This window comes from Anser cygnoides, chromosome 14 (genome assembly GCF_040182565.1).
Source record: "Anser cygnoides isolate HZ-2024a breed goose chromosome 14, Taihu_goose_T2T_genome, whole genome shotgun sequence".
In the NCBI taxonomy this organism is placed as follows: domain Eukaryota; kingdom Metazoa; phylum Chordata; class Aves; order Anseriformes; family Anatidae; genus Anser; species Anser cygnoides.
The window spans coordinates 9,240,427-9,258,965 of record NC_089886.1 but is presented as its reverse complement, the minus strand read 5'-3'; the positions used below and the strand labels follow the sequence as shown (position 1 = coordinate 9,258,965).

At 71.1% G+C, this 18,539-nt stretch overlaps 2 protein-coding genes across 6 annotated transcripts; one reads left to right on the top strand and one right to left on the bottom strand.

Moving 5' to 3' along the window:
* The first annotated feature begins 1 nt into the window (after position 1).
* HK3 (hexokinase 3) lies at positions 2–5,342 on the top strand. 2 transcript variants are annotated; one of them, XM_048080372.2, is made up of 20 exons: positions 2–235; positions 391–588; positions 678–732; positions 813–975; positions 1,280–1,428; positions 1,538–1,657; positions 1,736–1,831; positions 1,928–2,027; positions 2,110–2,293; positions 2,439–2,594; positions 2,678–2,911; positions 3,004–3,308; positions 3,389–3,528; positions 3,672–3,791; positions 3,876–3,971; positions 4,083–4,182; positions 4,290–4,473; positions 4,545–4,700; positions 4,819–5,052; positions 5,155–5,342. In XM_048080372.2, the coding sequence occupies exons 1-20, from the start codon at positions 138–140 to the stop codon at positions 5,288–5,290; spliced, it is 3,024 nt and encodes a 1,007-aa protein (XP_047936329.2). In that variant the 5' UTR covers positions 2–137; the 3' UTR covers positions 5,291–5,342. The 2 variants fall into 2 exon arrangements, with proteins under 2 accessions (XP_047936329.2, XP_066861499.1); XM_067005398.1 differs by lacking the exon at positions 2,678–2,911.
* A 59-nt stretch (positions 5,343–5,401) lies between these two features.
* On the bottom strand, positions 5,402–17,858 carry UNC5A (unc-5 netrin receptor A). 4 transcript variants are annotated; one of them, XM_067005400.1, is made up of 16 exons: positions 17,633–17,851; positions 10,138–10,359; positions 9,831–9,974; positions 9,639–9,742; positions 9,353–9,533; positions 9,078–9,245; positions 8,739–8,903; positions 8,465–8,653; positions 7,655–7,954; positions 7,464–7,551; positions 7,210–7,378; positions 6,873–7,106; positions 6,616–6,765; positions 6,347–6,511; positions 6,093–6,271; positions 5,402–5,954 (listed from the first exon to the last, which is right to left on the bottom strand). In XM_067005400.1, the coding sequence occupies exons 1-16, from the start codon at positions 17,757–17,759 to the stop codon at positions 5,789–5,791; spliced, it is 2,751 nt and encodes a 916-aa protein (XP_066861501.1). In that variant the 5' UTR covers positions 17,760–17,851; the 3' UTR covers positions 5,402–5,788. The 4 variants fall into 4 exon arrangements, with proteins under 4 accessions (XP_066861501.1, XP_066861500.1, XP_066861503.1 ...); XM_067005399.1 differs by having other exon boundaries at positions 6,093–6,511; positions 17,633–17,855; XM_067005402.1 differs by lacking the exon at positions 9,078–9,245 and having other exon boundaries at positions 17,633–17,853.
* Between the last annotated feature and the right edge of the window lie 681 nt (positions 17,859–18,539).

The window sequence follows — 18,539 nt, the reverse complement described above, 5'->3', positions numbered from 1 at the left end:
CATGGCCCCAGCGCAGCACCCATGGGCCTGATCCTGGCTTCTATTGCCAGGGCAACGGGGAGCGGCGTTACCAACGGTTCTGCCCCCCCGCCCAGCACACCCAGGGTGCCACCAACGGGTGCCTCCCGCCCGCCGCCATGTCCAGCCCCAGGCGCCCCAGCTCCCAGCCCAGCCGCGGCGGCAGGGCCCCGTGGAGCCCCCGCGGGGAGAGGGGCCGCCTGCCCCCCGTGAGCCGGTGAGGGGCTGCGGTCCTGCAGCCGGGGGGGATGCTGTGGGGCTGGGTGGGATGGGAAGTGGGGAGAGAGCTGGGCCCCCACCCCTCCTCCTTGCCCCCACCCTGGTTTTAAATGTCCCCTCCCTGGGGAGAGACCAGCCTCCGGCCTCTTGCAGGTGCGTGGGCATGGTGATGTGGGGGCAGCAGCCTTCTCCTGCGGCGCCCGGCCTCGAGGACAGCCTCTGCGCCATTGCCGTCGTGGGGCGCAGCTGTGCCCTCTACCCCCGGCTGCCCGGTCGTGACGGCGGCGGGACGCTGCCGAGCCACGACGCTGCCCAGACCTCGGCCCCCTGCGGCAGGGACGCGGAGGGGAGGTGGGGAGGCCCTGCTGGGTTAAGGCCCCTCCGGCCATGCTGCAGCACGGCCGGGGGCTCGGTGGGTGACGCCACATCCCCCCACGCAGGGCCCTGGGGAGCTTCCAGCTGGGACACCAGGACAACATCCCCTCCTGCACGCCGGTAAGGCCCATCCCTGCCTCTCCGTGCCCAGGGAGAGGTGTCCCCTGTCCTGCCGGCCTGCCCTGACCCACTGTCCCCAGGTGCAACGGGCGCTCATGTTGCTCACCCCCTCGCTGGAGAAGCTGCAGGCGGTGAAGTGCCGCATGCTGGAGGCCATGGACAAGGGGCTGAGCCGACAGACGCACGCACAAGCCACCGTGCGCATGCTGCCCACCTTCGTCTGCTCCACGCCTGACGGCACCGGTGAGGCGGCCGGGGGGACGTGCTGCTGCGCTGCCCGCAGCTCTGCACGCCTCCCCGGGGTGCCAGGGAAGGGTGCCGCAGGAATCCCCTCCTCGGGCTGGTTGTGGGGTCTGAGAGCCGCCCTTGTGCGGGGACAGAGGCCAGCAGCCAGCTCCCTGGGGCCCTGCGGTGGTCTCAGGAGGGGAATTGCTGCTTCCCCTGGGGGTGGGTGTCACTGGGACAGGGTGAGGAGCGGATCCTGGGCTGGCGGGTGGGGGCTGCCACGGGCAGGTCTCTGCCTGACGCTGCCACCGCTGCCCCGTAGAGAAGGGCGACTTCATGGTGGTGGAGCTGTGCCAGAGCCACGTCCGCACCCTGTTTGTGACCCTCCTGGGCGACGGAAACCAGAGCCCCCAGCTGATGTACAAGATCTTCGACATGCCAGCAGACATGCTGCAGGGAACCGGGGAAGCGGTACTGGGGGAGGCCCGTGGCAGGGGCTGGGTACCACAGGGCTCCGACCACCTCCCGCACCCGGGGGTGCTGGGGCAGGGGGGCAGCTGCTCACCCCGCGCCTTTGCAGCTCTTTGACTTCATCGCTCAATGCGTGCACAAGTTCCTGGAGGAAATCGGCAGCCTTCAGCATCGCCTCCCCTTGGGCTTCGTCTTCCCTTTCAGCTGCAGGCAGACGGGGCTGGGCAAGGTGAGCGGGGCAGCTCGCCGGGGGGACAGAGCCACCCCCAGGCTGATGGCCAACGGCTCGCCCCCGTGCTCTCCGCAGGCCGAGCTCATCTCCTGGTCCAAGGGCTTCCAGTGCAGCGACGTGGAGGGGAAGGACGTCGTGCAGCTGCTGCAGGCAGCCATCAACAAGCTGGAGGTGGTGGGGAGGCTGTGGGGCGCTGGGTGAGGGGTGAGGGTCCCGGCTGGGGGCTGCCCCCCGCGATGGAGCTGACGATGCCCTGCTCCCCGCCAGCTCTACCACGTGCAAGTCATCGCCCTGCTCAACGACACCGTGGGCACCATGATGGCGAGCAGCTGGGGGGGGAAGCCCTGCGAGATCGCCCTGGTGACGGGTGAGCAGCGGGCGGCCCCGTGCCACGGCGCGGCGGTGCTGGGGGGGCTGCGCCGGCGCTCAGCCCCCCTCGCTCCCCGCAGGCACGGGCACCAACAGCTGCTTCATGGCCGAGGCGGAGCTGGTGGAGGTGGTGGAGGAGAGCAACGGCAGGATGTGCGTCAACAGCGAGTGGGGCTGCTTCGGGGACGACGGCGCCCTCGGCGACGTGCTGACCCCCTACGACCACCGCGTGGACCAGGAGTCCTCCAACCCCGGGGAGAGGAGGTGCGGCGAGGGAGGGGGGTCCTGGGGGGCCCCTCGCAGCGACGGGGATGCCAGCAGGAGTGAATGCCCCCCCCCGTGGTGCTCTCAGAGGGCTGGGGGGTGGTGGGGCTGTGGCTGGGGAGGGGCTGACTCCCACCGCACGCAGGTTTGAGAAGATGGTGGGCGGCCTCTACCTGGGGGAGATCGTCCGGCACGCCGTGCTCATGCTGGCCGCTGAGCAAGCACTTTTCGTCGGGGCCAGCACCTCCGTCCTGGGGGCCAAGGACGCGTTCAAGACCCAGCAGGTCCTGGAGATCATGGAGTGAGTGGCTGGTGGCCGGGAGGTGTGATGAGTGGGTGCCCCCAGCCGCAAGCGGGCGGCTCTGTAAATGCTCTCCCTTGCAGCAACGAGACAGGCATGGCCAAGGCGAGGAGCGCTCTGGAGGCCCTGGGGCTGCAGCCAAGCGAGCGGGACTGCTGCCGGGTGCAGCAGATCTGCCGGGCGGTGGTGAGCCGCGCCGCCGCGCTCAGTGCCACGGGGCTGGCCGCCGTCCTCAGCCTCATGTGCCGCAGCCGGGAGCTGGAGCGGCTGGTGGTTAACGTGGGGGTGGACGGCGAGCTGTACCGGGCCCACGCCAGGTGCGGGGGGGGGGACACGGGGCTCCTGGCTGGGGACATCGCCCCTTGGGATGCCTCAAGGGCAGCTCTCACCCTCCTCTTCTTCCCCGCAGGTTTGGGGAGATCCTGCAGAGCGTGGCGGGGCTGCTGGCCCCCGAGTGCACGGCCACCCTGGTGCCCTCGGCGGACACCAACGGGCTGGGGGTGGCCATGGTGACGGCGGTGGCCCAGCGCCTGTTGACCCAGCGCCACGAGGTGGAGCAGCTGCTGGCCCCGCTGCGGCTCAGCCGCGCCGACCTGGAGCGTGTCCAGGCGCTGATGAGGCAGGAGATGGAGCGCGGGCTGGGCCGGGACAGCAACGCCAACGCCTCCGTCCGCATGCTGCCCACCTACGTCTGCAACACGCCCGACGGCACCGGTGAGGGACAGGGCGTGGGGAAAGGGGCCTGATGGGGGGGTCTCTGGCCCCGCTCACGCCCCCAGGTGTGCTCCCCGCAGAGAGAGGCGACTTTCTGGCGCTGGACCTGGGGGGGACCAATTTCCGGGTGCTGGTGGTGCGTGTGATGCAGGAAGGCATCCACATGGCCAGCGAGATCTACGTCGTCCCGACGTCTGTCATGCAGGGCACCGGCGAGGCGGTGAGGTTCTGTGCGGGGAGCACGGCACCGGCCGAGGGCTGGGAATCGCCTCGGCCCCTGCTGCCCCGGGGCTGCCTCGCTGCACGTGCCTGGGGACAGCCCCCCCTGCGTCGCTCCAGCTTGACCGCAGCCCCTCTCCACAGCTCTTTGACCACATCGTCGAGTGCATCATGGACTTCCAGACAAAGCAGAACCTGATGGAGCAGGTCCTGCCCCTCAGCTTCACCTTCTCCTTCCCCTGCCAGCAGCTGGGCCTGGATAAGGTGAGGGGGCGGCGCTGGCCCCGCGGGATGGGAAGGGTCCCCGGGTGTGATGCAGCCTGGCCCCTGCTCCTGTCTCTCTTCCAGGCCGTGCTGCTGACCTGGACCAAAGGCTTCAGTGCCTCGGGCTGTGTTGGGCAGGACGTGGTCCAGCTGCTGCGAGACGCTGCGCAGCGCAAACAGGTGGGGAAGGGCTGGGGACCCCTCCCCTGAGCCCCCGGGTGCCAGCCCGCTGGTGACACCTGGAACCCACCGGGTGCCACCAAGCCACGTGTCCCCATCTCCTGCCTCCAGCACGTAGCGCTGAAGGTGGTGGCCGTGGTGAATGACACTGTGGGAACCATGATGGCCTGTGGCTATGACGACCCCAAATGTGAAATCGGCCTCATCGTGGGTAAGGGGCACCTCTGCACCTGGGGGGGGACTCTCCCGTTCCTCGCCCCAGCTCTCCGGGTGCTGCCGGGGCTGGGGCCGGCGGGTGACAGCGGCGCTGGGCTGCAGGGACGGGGACCAACGCCTGCTACATGGAGGAGAGGAAGAACGTGGGCACCGTGGAGGGGGACGAGGGCCGCATGTGCATCAACATGGAGTGGGGGGCCTTCGGGGACAACGGCTGCCTGGACGACATCTTCACCACCTTCGACCGGATGGTGGATGAGAAAACCATCAACGCGGGCAAGCAGAGGTGGGCGAGGGACCTGGCGTGGGCAGGGCTCTGGGGGGGCACTAAGGCAGCCGGGGCTGTGCCTGGGGCAGGTTTGAGAAGCTCATCAGCGGCATGTACCTGGGCGAGATCGTGCGCCACATCCTGCTGGCAATGGTGGACAAACAGCTCCTGTTCCGCGGCAAGCCCTCTCTCAAGCTCCAGACCAGGGACATCTTCCAGACCAAGTTCCTCTCCACCATCGAGACGTGAGTGTGGGGAGCCCTCGTGTCGGGGCTGAGGGGCGCGGGGTGCTGCCGCCTCCACCCCGTGCAGTGGGATGGTGACGGGGACAGCGACACTAACCGTGGCCCTGCTCTGGGCCAGCGACGGGCTGGCCCTGCAGCAGGTGCAGGGCATCCTGCGCGACCTGGAGCTGGACGCCAGCTTCGAGGACAGCGTGCTGGTGCGCGAGGTGTGCCAGACTGTGTCCCTGCGGGCGGCCCAGCTCTGCGCCGCCGGCCTGGCCGCCGTGGTGGAGAAGATGCGGGAGAACCGGGGCCTGGCCCAGCTGGCCATCACCGTGGGGGTGGACGGCACCTTGTACAAGATGCACCCGCAGTGAGTGCGGCGGGCGCCCTCCGCGTATCCATGCCCCGAGTAAGGGGTTTGGCGCACGGGGCGGCCCTGCTGGTGCTCAGCCGCCTCGTCCTGTCCCCGCAGCTTCTCCCAGAACCTCCAGCAGCTGCTGCAGGACCTCGCGCCCAACTGCGCCGTCACCTTCCTGCAGTCGGAGGACGGCTCAGGGAAAGGCGCCGCGCTCGTGGCGGCCGTGGCCTGCCGGGAGACCAGCCCCTAGGGACAGCCCCGTCCTCCTCCTCCTCGCCCCCAATAAAGTGCTTTGCTCCGCACCTCTGACTCCTGGGGTGAAGGCAGGGGGCCGAGGGGCACAGCTGGGCAGAGCCCCACGTAGCAATATATATCGAATTTATTTACATTCACGTCCGCCAGACCCCCCGCCCGCGGCACCGCTATGTACATAAGGCCAAGTGTAAATACTTGAATGCACTTAATACAGAATTAAAAAAACGGTCTTTACACAACACGGCACGGGGCCCGGGGCCGCCCAGCCCCGGGCGGAGACAGCACGACGGCACCGCACGCACCACGCACAACCCAGCGCCCGCCCGCACCCCGGCCCCGCGCCGAGCCCGGCACCCACGGCCATGGCCACAGCCACGGGCAGCCCTCCCGGCGGGCGCGGGCCGGGAGCCGTGGGGCAGCGGGGCCCGGGGGCCGGCCGGGGCCCCCTCCTGCCCCACGGTCCCCAGGAGAGGGGCCGGGGCCCCGCCGCGGCTCAGCACTCGGCCTCGGACACGGCGAAGAGGGCACCGTCCTGCTTGCCCACCTCGGCCACGGCGGCGGCCAGCTGCGAGAGGTTGCCGTTGGGGAAGTGCCGTGCCTCCCACAGGTTGAGGATCATGGCCGTGGGGCTGGGCTTGGAGGCGTAGAAGCTGAGATGGCTGCGGGGCAGAGGGACGGCGTCAGGGCACGGGGACGGCTCACCGACGGCATCACCCCGCTCCCAGGGACCCGCAGGGTGCCATGGGTGCAGGATGAGGCCGGACATCCCACTGTCCCCATCCCCATCCCCACGGCACCTGTCGAGATTGAGTTTCTGGGCCAGCGTTCTCCAGTCGGCTCCCCGGGCACACGGCGTGTCCAGGCTGCTGATGATCTTCTGGCGGATGAGGAAGGGGATCTTGAAGGCACTGGGACCCACCAGGGCCGGGGAGCCCACCTCGCTGTCGGGGACCAGCCAGTCCGAAAACCTCGTGTCCTGCAGGGGAGAGCACCGCGGGGGTGAGCTCGTCCTAGGGATGCCGGGGGGGGCGTCCTCCCGCCCTGCCCTCACCTTGGCGATGTTGAAGTTGATGGTGAAGCTCTGCCCGTCGCCCTCCACCTGCCAGATCCAGATCTTGCAGGCCAGCTCACACGTGCTGGGGCTGAGGCGCTCCAGGGTGAAGGTGCAGTGCAGGTAGGGCTGCAGCCCGCTCCAGATGTGGTAGAAGGGGATTTCCTGCGGCGGGGCGAGGGCGGTCACGGCAGTGGGGACCCCCCTTCATCCTTCCCTCAGGTGCCAAAACCAGCACGTGCCCCCCCCCCCCCCCCCGTTCCCCTTACCTGGTAGCTGGCGAGCAGCTTGCTCTTCCAGAGCGAGCTGGGCATGTCGTGGATGGAGAGGCGCAGGTTGTGGTAGCTGTCCTTGAAGTGCAGCACGCGGGGGGCCCCGATCAGCTGCCCCCCCATCTGCTTCTCCAGCTGGATCACCTCCTGGTGGCGTGGGCAGATGTTGGGCAGAGCCCACCCCGCTGTGCACCCCTGGTGTGGGGTACAGACCCCCTCCCAAAATCCCAGCACAGGGCGGGGAGCCCCGGTACCTTGAGCGCGTCCTGGGTGTCGCTGAGGCAGTAGACGCGGATGTTGTACTCGAGCGAGGGGCAGGCGGCGGGCGCGAACAGGACCAGCTTGAGGCGCTTGGAGGCCGCCATGCTGAGGGACTCCCCGACCAGGGCGAAGCGCCCCAGCTGCTCCGTGAAGATGTAGCAGGCCTGCGCCTCCAGCTGGCAGTAGTACAGCTCCGTGCACGGCTCCGCGCCCAGCTGCAGCACGTCCTGCGGCACGGGGAGATGCAGCCCCCACCACCACCAAAAAAAAGCCCCCCACGGGGGGGGGGTTCCTCTCCCCACACCCCTTCACCCCCTTCGGGGTGCTCACCTCCCACGTGCCCTCGCACGACTGCTTCTTCAGCCGGAGGCTCCAGTTCTCAGCGCTGGCCTCCACGCAGTGCCCCATGGCCAGGATGGCGGGGCGGGTGAGCAGGACGCCGGGGGGGCCGCAGCTGACGATGGGGCTCAGCAGCGTCTGGCAGCCGGCTAGGGGCAGCCTGGGGGGGGACACAGGAGGTTTTGGGGGGGATGAGCGTAGCCGGCACCCCCGCAGCCCTGATACCCGGCAGCTCCGGCACCTACCTCACCTCCTCCTGCTTGTGCAGCGTCAGGTAGACCTCGTAGATCTTCCCCCGCGGGATGGCGTCGGGTGGGATCAGCAAGCTGATGCCTGGTTGGGGGGGGGGGAACGCAGGCAGCAGGCTGAGCCCCCCATCCCTGCGCCCCGTGGGGCGACGCAGCCGCCGGGCGGCCCCCCCCAGTGCCCGCCGTACCTGTGTTGGGGATCATGAGGCGCCCCCCCAAGAAGTTGAAGGTGCCGTAGGCCATGTTGGTGTTGCCGCGGGGCAGGGAGCGGAAATAGCTCTGGGTGGAGAGCCGGGCCACGAAGTCGGCGCCCTCGGCGGCGGGCGAGCTGTGGTGCAGCGTGTGCCGCCCGGCGCCCAGCGGGCTCAGCAGGTGCCCGTTGGGCAGCTGGAGCTTGGCGGGGCCGTCCTGGCGCGGGCACAGCGAGCCCTGGTAGGTCATGGTGGCCGTGCTGAGGTCGGGCTGGATGGTGAGCAGGCTGGGGTTGTCTGCGGCACAGAGCGGGGGCCGTGGCGCTGCCGCCCTCGCGTGGGGGCGCAGCCGTCCTGGGGGCCGTGGGGGGCACGGCCCCAGCCCCATGGGAAGGACCTGATGGGGCGCAGCCACCCACGGGGGGCCAAAGGGTGTTGAGCCCCTTACCCACAGCACAGACCCTACAGGGCCCAAGGAGCACCCAGCTCCAACTCTGTGCCCAGGGACCCTATGGGATGCAGAGCCCCCTACGCACAGCCAGGGGCTCTGTGGGATACAAAGCACTGGCCCGCCTTCGGAGACCCTATAACAGAGCCCCTGTCCCAGCATCAGGGACCCTATGGGGCACACAGCCGCTTCCCAGAGACCCCACAGGGCACAGTGCTCCTACCCAGGGAGACACGGAGCACACAGTCCCTCCCCAGAGTGCCCCCCCGTGAAACTGCCACCCCAGGGAGCAGGGGACGCCGTGCCCCAGCAGCGTGCAGCTGGCAGCGCGGGCACGCAGCCCTGTGCCCCTCGCTCACCGGCCTTGCTGGGCTTGATGCTGACGGGCTGGAAGCCGGCGGTGAGGATGGAGGAGTCGGCCACGTCGGCGTCCAGGCCCCCCTTCTTGCGGCAGTACACCAGCACGCCCACCAGCAGCAGCAGCACCAGGCACACGGCCACGGCGATCAGCCCCACGTACAGCGCCACGTCCTCAGCACCCTGGGCGGCTGCGCGGGGCAGGGCGTCAGCACTGGGTGCAGCTCCGTGTCCCCGTTCCCCCATCCCTCGGCACGCCCTCCCCGTGGCACTCACCGGGGCTGCAGAGCTCGGAGGTGCAGTTGCGGGTCTCCAGCTCGGCGCCGTGGCACTCCTGGCCCCCGTTGCGCGGCGCGGGCTCCGAGCACTCGCGGCTCCGCCAGTGCGTGCACTCGGTCCCGCACACCGACCACTTGCTCCACTCCGACCAGGCTCCATCCACTGCGGGCACAGCGGGGGTCAGCACCCCGCCGGCACCCCCCCCCAGCACCCCTTCCCCTGCCCCGGGGCTGGGACAGACAGACAGACACACGGGGGTGGGAGGACGAGACGAGGGGGGTGGGCGCGACGATGGGTGCAGTGGGGCGCAGGCGGTGCCGCGGGCACGGCGGGTACCTGGGCAGAGGGTGGTGCAGGCGCTTTTCTGCACGTTTTGGCCCTCACAGAAAGCCCCCCCGTTGAGGGGCGTGGGGTTGGTGCAAGTCCGGCTCCGCTTCTGCCAGCCCCGTCCGCAGCTGGTGCTGCAGCCCGACCACTGCGTCCACGTCGACCAGCCGCCGTTCACTGGGTGGAGAGGGACCCGTCAGCACCCGCCGGGCCGGGGGGACGCCGGGGGACGGGGACAGTGACACCGGGGTGGCACAGCGGGGCGGGGAGCGGCGGGGCCGTACCATAGACGGTGATGGCGGCGGAGGCGCTGCGGCGGCGGGCCACGATGTTTTTGGCCACGCAGGTGTAGTTGGCGGTGTCGGCCAGGCGGGCTTGCCGCAGCACCAGGCTGTGCTCCGGCGTCACGTAGACGTTGGCGTCCAGCGCCGGGTCCACCAGCTCCTCGTTGCGCAGCCACTCCACCTGTGGGCACGGGGACGTCGCTGGGCGCCCGTTCGGGGAGCACCCACGGCACCCCTGCAAGCAAAGGGCACGTGGTGGTCCCCGACACCTCGTCCCACGGCTCACCTCGGCGGGGGGGATGCCCTCGGGGGGGCGGCACGGCAGCACGATGCCCTGCTCGATGGAGACCTCCCTGGCCGTCGGCTCCTGCTCGAAGTTCTTGCGCAGATCTGGGGAGGCGCAGCACCCCGTTATAGGGGCCAGCACCCCGCGCCCTGTCCTGCCTGGGGACCCGCCGGGGCGGCCCCGGACACTCACAGGCGATGCGCACAAAGGCCTTCTGGCTCTTGGTGGTGCCGGAGGAGCTCCATGCCACGCACTGGCACCAGTACTCCTCCAGGCCGAAGATCTTCTCCACTTGCTGGCGGGTGATTTCGATGCGCACCTCCATCACGGGCAGCCCTGGGACGGGAGGCAGCACGTGAGCACCGGCTGCCCAGGAAAGCTCCCCGCAGGTCCCCAGCTCCGTGCAACCCCCGAGAGGGATGCACGTGGCTCCCCGCGACCACGGCTGCTGCCAGGAGCCACGGTGGCTTGGGGGAAGCGGCGCTGAGCCGGCGCTCACCAGTGCTGCGGTCGGTGCTGTGCTGCGTGACGTGGTCGCCCTGGTGCACCCACTCGCCGTTGCACTTGAAGTAGATCTGGGTGGCGGGGGTGGCCCGGCAGGCCAGGCTCACCGGCTTGTTCTTCACGATGTACACGTCCTCGGGCTCCAGCAGGAAGCGGGGCAGCAGGTCCGGGGACGCGCCGGACACGGGGGTGGCCACGGTCGCGCTCTGCTGAGCACCTGCAGGGACACGGGGACTCAGCCACCTCCAGGGCCACCGGTGACCCCACTATCTGCCCCCGCCGCCAGCACTGCGGCAGCCCCGGCAGCCGCCCCCCCAGCCCCGCCATCCATCAGCGAGAGGAGCAGCGCGGTGGCTGCGCCCACTGAACCCGCGCCGATCCCTCATGTCCGCACTTAGTGCTAATGAAAAGGAAATGTAGTGTGACCAATAAGGGACATCGCTCACTCCTCCTGGGGCGCTGCAGGCGCCCGCTGCCCCCCTTCCCCTGCACGCCGCAGGGGCCGCATCCTGCCCCGCCGCAGCCCGGCGTGGTGGGAGCCAGCGGGGTGCGCACCCCACTCCCGTGCCATGGGGACACGGCGTAGGGTGACACGGTGGCATGCCACGTCCCGTGTCACTTCCCGGGAGCTTGCACACGCATGGCACACAGGGACTGGCCGTCCCCAGGTGTCCCCAGGGTGGCGAGGGTGGGTTAGGCCCTGCAGGTTCATCCCTGGTGGGGCTGAGCATCGCTTGGCTTTGCCTGGGGGCTGTGGCAGCCACCACAGGGGCAGGGACCCAGTGGGGACAGCAGCGCTGGGGACGTGGCACGTGGTGGTGGCCGTGTCCCCCAGCCCTGCAGGCAGCCGCGTGCCCCCGCAGCCGGCGCCCCCGCTCCTCCCGCCCCACGCAGGCGCCCGCTGTGGAAAGAGTTAATAAAACAGGGCCCTAAATAAGCATTTGATTAACAAACGATAAAATAGCGATTGTGTCACTGAATGAAGCTGTAATTGCTGCTGCTAATTGGCTGGTTAGGATTTAATAAGCAATTAAATGGGATGGAATGCGCAGTAATTAAGTGCCTTCGTTTGGCAACCGCCTGCCGCCCCCCATGCACCCGCCGTGCCCCCAACTCGCCGCCAGGCGCGGGGTCCCCCTGCCCACCCGGGCAGCGCCGCCTGCCCAGCGGGGACACGGGGGAGACGGGCGTCCCTTGGGCCCTGGCTGAGTGTCCTGGGGGGCTCCGTGTCCCGCTGCTCCCCCCGGCTGGATCGGGCCCCTCCGGGCCAGGGAGCGGGCGCTGAGCAAGCCTGGCCGCGGTGCCCAGCGGGACGGGCAAGGTGCGGCAGCTCATTTACACGGCGAAGATAAACGGCCACCATAACGCGCCAGTTATTACCCCATCAGCACTTTTACAATGTCGCTAGCAATTAATTTAATTAAAACCCCTGTCCGGGATATACAGGCATTTCATATTTCACCGGTTTAATGACACCCACCCCCAGCTGCAGCCTGGGGGGTCACGGCACGGACAGGGGCTGCGTGTCCCCCCGACGCGTGCCGGCGGTGACGCGGGTCACTGCAGCCCCCTTGGCTCACGCCACGGCACCCATGGCGCTGCTGCCTCCTTCCCGTGCACGCTGTGCTGGGGGGGTGGGGGGGCTGCAACGGCCAGAAAGGCAACCCAGCACCAAAGGCTTTATTTCTGAACTAAGAGGGATGCTCTGCACAGCAATAAAGCTGCCGGGCTGCGGCTGGCAGGCGGGTTAACGGGCTCGCGGCGCTCCAGGGCCCTGCCTCTTAATCACGCGTGGAATGAGCACGGAGGGCGCTGAGCCGGGCGCTGCCCGTCGCGGCCGAGCAGAGCGGTGCAGGGCGGCAGCACCACGGGTGGGTGCAGCATGGACAGGAGCCCCTCCCCCCCCCCAGGCCCTGCACCCAACGGGGCCACCAGCGCCTTGCGGGCAGGGTGGGATGGGCACCGAGCACAAGGCAGACCCACGGAGCCCCCCAGAGGGATGCCATCCTGCCGCTTAGCACCGCGCTGAGCACCAGTGTGGCTCTGCCATGGTGTGACCCAGTCGAGGCACCGATGGGCTTCGGCCGTGGGCAGGGCTGTGGGACGGAGCTGGCCTGGAACCCTGGCAAGGGAGCGGAGGGAGCACGGTGTGGGCCCCCCAAACCCCACGGGCACCCCAAGCACATCGCGGCTCTCTCCTATGCACCACAGGCACCCCACAGCACGGCCACCCCAAACCCAGCGTGCCCCCCACGCACACCACGGACACCCCCACGTACTGCGGGCGTCCCACAGGCCGCGGGCACCCACCCCGCCCGCCGTGGGCGCCCCGCGCAGCGTGGGCACCCCGCAGGCATCGGGCCCCCCACGCGGCGCTGCGCCGGGCTCCCACACCGCGCGGCCTCTCCGCTCACCTGCCGCTGCGTCGCCATGGAAACAGGCGAGATGCTTATGTCACCTTGGCAAGGGGAGCCGCCTAACTTCGGGAGGATGGGGGACACGGGGACCGGGAGGGGGGCGGGGGGGTGCTGGTCCCGCTCGCCACGGCCCCGACCAGCCGCTGTCTCAGCAGCGGAACGGGTAATTGGGACGGCGGCGTGCTACCGGCGCCGATAAATCACTGCCGCTAAACCTAGTGCATTAAGCGGGGCTTTATTATCAATTATCCCCCACCCACGTGGGCTAACGAGCGCAGCAGCGGGCCTAACAAAGGGGCAGTGTGCCGGGGAAACTCGGGGTGCTGCGGGGCTGGCCACCCCCTGCCCTCCCAGGGGGACGTGGGCACCCGGCTTTACCCCATCACTGCGGGCTGTCGGCCCCGCCATGCGCAGCCCCCGCTGCTCCCTGTGCCCCCCCGGGTGCTGCCACCCCCAGGGGCCCCTCCATGTAGCACCGGAGCCCCCCAGCACCAAGCACGGGGTGCACTGCTGCCACTGGGCAGGGTGAGACTGCGGGGTGCCCCAGTGGGGAGGGGACCCCGCCAGCACCCATTACACCCCCACCCCGGGGCTGTGCCCCCCACCCCCCAGCCTGGTCCCACTGCTCCTCAAGGGACTGTTCCCGCGCCCAGCACCGGTTCCGAGCTCCCCAGTGGTGCTGAGCGCGGCACGCCGCTGCCTGCTGCGAGGAGACGCGGGGAAGGTCAGCGTGTTCTTGGCGAGGAGAGCCTGCCCGCGGGCGGCCGCAGCAGCGCCGGCCCCGTGCCGCCGGCTCGCCGTGCCACCCCTGTCCCCTGCCCGCAGCCCTGCGGCCACCCCGGCACCGTGTGCGGTGGGGACCTGGGTGCCAGCCCCTGCCTCCGCCGGCTGTGCCCCCCCGGGGACCTCCCCGCATCACCGCGGGCATTGCAGCCGGCAAATTAAATCCCCAGCTGGAGCCCCATAAATCGCGGCCCGCGCCAGGCCTGGCACTCCATTAAAATGAAAGATTTCCTCGCACTTCGCAGGCGCCCGGCCTGCGCCCCGGCAGCAGGTAATTAAAGCAATAATTGCTGCTGATTGCGCCCGCCTAAACGAGGGAAAGGCGGGTGCTGGGGGGTGGAGGACGCCGGTCCCGCCGCGCCCAGGAGAGCCTGGGGGTGCCAGCCCCATGCGCCCCGCGCAGCCCAGGCACGGGGTCCCCTTTGGCGGGTGCCGAAGTGGCACCGCGCGGAGATGCCAGCCGGGCGCCGGTGCCAGCTCCAGCCGGGCAGCAAGCCAGCAGGGTCGGACGCCAAGGCCGGGCAGCGCAGCCCGGCTCCGGGCCAGTCTGATGTGCGGCAAGCCCCGGGCAGCGGGGACGATGGGCACAGGGCGCCAACGCGTCCCCGAGTGCTGCAGGGCACGGCCGTGTGCCATGGGCACGGTGCCACTCCCTGCCCCGACAGCGTGTCCCAGCTTCTCATTGCCTGGCACCACCCCACAGGATGGCCACGTGAGACCCCGGCGTGCGCCCCACAGGTGCCACCCCCACGGGTGCCAGCCCCACGGCCACGTCCCGTGGCACTGCAGCGGCTGCATGGGGGCCGCAGGGTGCCCGGCTCCCTGCGAGCGCGTGGCAGCGTCTGGGCGCTGATTAAGCGTGCGGTTGTTATGAATGAATTAGTCAGGCGGGTTTGCATGACAATGGAACTGCCTAATTACGGATTTTAGCTGATAACACTCTCCCCATTACATGCAATTAGCATGTGCCAGCGCGGGCACAGCTCCACGGGCTGCACCCTCGTGCCGCCCCAGCGCCCGCCAACGGGGCTGCCAAGGTGCGTGGTCCGAACCATGCCCACGCCTCCAACACGCCGCCCCACGGCCGGGTTTTGGGGACAACGGGGTGCCGGCAAAGCAGCAGGGGGCAGCAGCCTCTCACCTCCCTGCAGACCAGCTCTGGGTGCCACCAGCTCTGGGTGCCACCAGCCCCTGCAGCCAGCGCTGGGCACCCAGGGCACCCCAGAGCCTCTCAGCCCCGCTGCCCCGTAGCACAGAGCTCTGCTCCCAGCCAGCCCCCGGTGCCCACCGAGCCCCCGGCCCCAGCCCCCCGGCAGGACCCGTGCCAAGCCATGCCAGCCCCAACAAGCAGCGGTCGGAGCGCTGCACGGGGAGAGGGGCCCGCTGCGATGCGCTGCCCGGGGGCTGCCCTGGTCTGGGCTGTGGTGGGGTTGGGACCCGGCCCCGGGGAGCCAAGCGGCTTTTCTGGCTCTCCTCTAATTGACAGTGAAGAGCAAACGCTCTGACCGCACTCTGTCCCCGCCGGGAGCAGCGTCAAGGTCACCCTCAGCGCTGGGTCCCCGGCCGCAGCGGGAGGGAACCAGGTGGGGGGCCGGGGAAGGCCCCTCTGGCCACACCACAGTCCCAGGCGCCGGGGTCCTGCCCCATCCCACCCACAACTCCGTGCCCCACGGCTGTGACCAGCAGCCCCAGCACACCACAACCCTGGAGCAGTCAGGGCTGCCCAGGAGGGGGCTGGAGCCTGAGCCCCCCACCCATGGCCAGGAGGGGGTCCCAGTGTGCCCTGTCTGGAGCCAGCCCACCCCATCCTGCCAGCGGGCAGACACTCGACCTGCAGGAACAGCGATGGTACCGATGGCCAGAGCAGTGCTGGCACCGAGGGTGCAGGGCAGGGTGGGACACGCACGGTGCCATCATCCCCGGGGGGGGCACCGGACCCCAGCTGCACCCACGGCTGCGAGGTGCCAGGGGTGGCTGCGAAGGTGCCCTGCCCCAAGCGGCACCGGCAGCGCCCCGGTCCCCTCCTGCAAGCACCTGCCAGGCTCCGCCAGGTTTGATGTAGTGCCAGCCCCACGTGGCACCGAGCCAGAACAAACAGCCCTGGGCAGGCTGCGTCTGCCGCGCTCGCGCTGACAGCTGGCACGGCAGCTTCCCGGCCGCCCCGCGCGCGCCAGCCCTGCCCGGCGCCCTGCCCTCCTGCCCGCCCTGGTGCCGAGCCTGCCGTGGGATGCAGCGAGCTGGGGGGGCTCCAAGGATGGGGGTGCAGTGATGTGGGGGTGCCCTGTGGAGCCAGAGGGGCTCTGGAAGCCGGGTGAAGCTGGCGGCACTGCGTGGCTCAACGCATGGTAAGAGCCGTGCCCCCAGCCCACAGCTGCCCCCCCCTGTGGCCCCTGGGATGTCGGTGTGATGGGGATGTGCCCTGGGGGCAGGGGATGCACTGGGCCTGGATGAACTGGGGGGGTCAGCACCAGCTGCTGGAGATGCGAAGGGGAAGAGGAAAGGGAACGGTCCTCGGGCAGCGGTGGGCCAGGGTAGCTTCAGGGTAGGATTCTGCCCCCGTGTCCTTGCCACCCGCTAGAGCAGCAGCAGAGCGGTGCACCTCCGGCACCTCAGCACCCTGCTGCCCGTGGATCTGCTCCTGCCCATCCCTGCGATCACCAGGAGCACAGCAAGGTCCGGAGACACCGCTCCACGGCTGCAGGCAGGGCCCCCTGCCCGGACACCTGGGTTCCCCTGTCCTGCACCTGTGCCTCAGCATCCCTGGGGAAGGGATGCCGTGCCATGCCATGCCGTGCCGTGCCGTGCCGGGCTGGAGAAGCACCCAGAGCACCGAGGCCCAGCCCCACCATGTCTGTGCCGAGCGGCGGCCGTGCAGGTGGCTGGGATCGGTCGCGCCGCGGCCGGCTGTGAGCTGCCTGCCAAGCGAGCAGCAGCGGCGGGCGAGCTCCTGCACCGCACTGCCCCGAGCCAGCGCTGGCACCGCCGCCCCCCCCGGCTCCCCATTTTTCCCTCCGCACACCCGGCACGGGGCGCACCCACCGTCCTGCCACACTCCGTCTGTGGGTCACCATGGGGACTGCCGCGCTCCTTGCCCGGCTGGGGGTTGGTGCCCACAGCGCCCTGCGTACGGGGTCCTCTGCACCCACGGGGGCTGCACCCCAAGGACGGCGGCGTGCCACCCACTGTGCTCGGCCCTGCAGCGTCCCTTTGCAGACGGGGCCGTGCTGGGAGCACTGGGTGCAGGGTCCCCGTGGTGCCCGGCCAGGAAGGATGCGTGCGGGTAGCACGGGGGCTGCAGCCCCCCCATGCCGTTAGGGTGCGTACCCACTCAGCCCACCCGGGTGCCCCCGTGCCCGCCTGGCACATCGAGGCCAGGCGAGGGGACGTCTGCGGTGGTGGCAGGAGGGGTGGTGGCCGGGACCCCAGGGTGCATAGGAGCCCCCCCCCGCCCCAGGGCCCCCACCAGAGCGCACGTCCAGCTCGGGCGCAGCTCCCCTCCCCCTGCTCAGTCCTTTGTCTGCAGCCGCCACTTCCAGGCTAACGTGACACCTGCCAGGAGCCGCCGCCACCACGGGCACCCCCGCGCCCACCCTGCAGCCCCCGGCTCGCCGACGGGGGGGTTCCCGGCACGGCAGCTCCCCCTCCTCCCTCGGCGTCCCGGCCCCGGGGCTGCGGGCACACGGGGCGCACCGGGCTCCGGACCGTGCGCGGCTGCACCAGCACCGACGCAGCCCCACGTACCCCGTTCCTCGGCCCCCCAGGTGCCCCCCCATCCCCACCCGGGGGTGACAGCAGCCCTGTCCCCTCCGCCACGGTCCCCCGCGTCCCGCCAGGTGCCGGGGCGGGCAGGGACCCCCCGCGCTGGGCGAGGACCCCCGGCGCGGAGCAGCTCCACTGCGGGCTCCGCGGGGGGCGGGGAGCGGAGCCGAGGGGGCGAGGCGGTTGTGTGGGGGGGGGGACACGCGTGTGCGGCCCCGCGTGGGCGTGGGGAGGGGGCGGCAGTGCCCGGCTCGGGGCAGGGCGCACAGCACCACCCCCGTGCCCGGCCAGCCGGCACCCCGCGGCCAGGCGGTGCCCCGGCGCTCCGCAGCCCGGGGGGGGGGGGGGGCCGGGAGGCAGCGTGCACCGGGCACGGCACGGCACGGCGGCCGGCACGGGGCGGCGGGGGGGGGGAGGACCCCCCCTAAGCCCCCAGCACCCCTCACCCGGCCGGGCACCCACCCCGGGGGGGTCCCCCCCGCTGCCCTCCCGGGGATGCTCTCCCGGGGGTGACCTTGCCCGGGGACTCACCGGCGGCGGCCAGGAGGGCAGCGGCGAGCAGGGCGCCGAGCGGTCCCGGCGCGGCGGCGACGACGGCGGCGGCGGCGGCGGCGGAGGAGGCGGCGGGGGCCCGGCGGCGGCGCGGCCGCGCACCCATGGCGCGCCCCGCGGAGCGCTGCGGGCCGAGCGAGCAGGCGGCCGCGCTCCGCGGCGCCCTCAGCGGGCCATGGAGCCCCCGGCCCCGGCCCCGGCCCCGGCCCCGGCCCCGGCCCCGCCGCTGCTGCCGCCCGCGCCGCGCCGCCCCGCACCGCTCCGCCCGGCGCCGCCAATGCGGGGCGGCCGAGCGCGGACCCGCCCGCGGGAGGGACGGCGCAACAGCTGGGCGCGCCCCCGCCGCCGCCGCCGAGCGGGCACGGCCGCCCCCGCCCCGCACCCCGGCACGGCACGGCTCGGCTCGGCACGGCTCGGCACCCCGCCGTCCGCCCCGTGCGCCGCCCTCCGGCACGGCGCTGCCCGGCCCGGGGGCGCACGGGTGGGCTGCAGCCCTCCCCCTGCACCGCACCCCTGCGGGGGACGGCACCCACGGGTGGCACCCACGGGTGCGGCAGCGCTCCCGCCGGGGGTGAACTGTGTCCACCGACCCCGTCCCTGAACGGTGCCCAGACCCCCCCCGTGCCCTCTCCCCCAGTCCCTGCTGCCCCCCGTGATGGGCAGGGGGCCCCCAGCCCACCAGGCACCCCCACGGACACCGGGGTGCGGGGTGTCCCCAGCAAGTGCCGGCTTGCACTTGGAGATGTCACGGACGTGGGGACACTGTTTAAAGGGAAACGTGCCACCCGTGGGCACCCAGCGGGCAGCGAGGCCCCACCTTGCCACCTCCCCGCACTTAGGTGTGGCACGGGCACCGGGTGCCGTCCAGCCGAGGTCCTCAACCAAG

Coding starts and splice junctions, on each gene's coding strand:
- HK3 (XM_048080372.2), top strand. CDS start 138: ATGTCCAGCCCCAGGCGCCCCAGCTCCCAGCCCAGCCGCGGCGGCAGG. Junction 2,595..2,677: donor CAGGTCCTGGAGATCATGGA/GTGAGTGGCTGG, acceptor TCTCCCTTGCAG/CAACGAGACAGGCATGGCCA. Junction 2,912..3,003: donor CTGTACCGGGCCCACGCCAG/GTGCGGGGGGGG, acceptor TCTTCCCCGCAG/GTTTGGGGAGATCCTGCAGA.
- UNC5A (XM_067005399.1), bottom strand. CDS start 17,759: ATGGGTGCGCGGCCGCGCCGCCGCCGGGCCCCCGCCGCCTCCTCCGCC. Junction 9,246..9,352: donor CGCCGCCATCACCGTCTATG/GTACGGCCCCGC, acceptor CTCTCCACCCAG/TGAACGGCGGCTGGTCGACG. Junction 7,955..8,464: donor CATCAAGCCCAGCAAGGCCG/GTGAGCGAGGGG, acceptor TCTGTGCCGCAG/ACAACCCCAGCCTGCTCACC.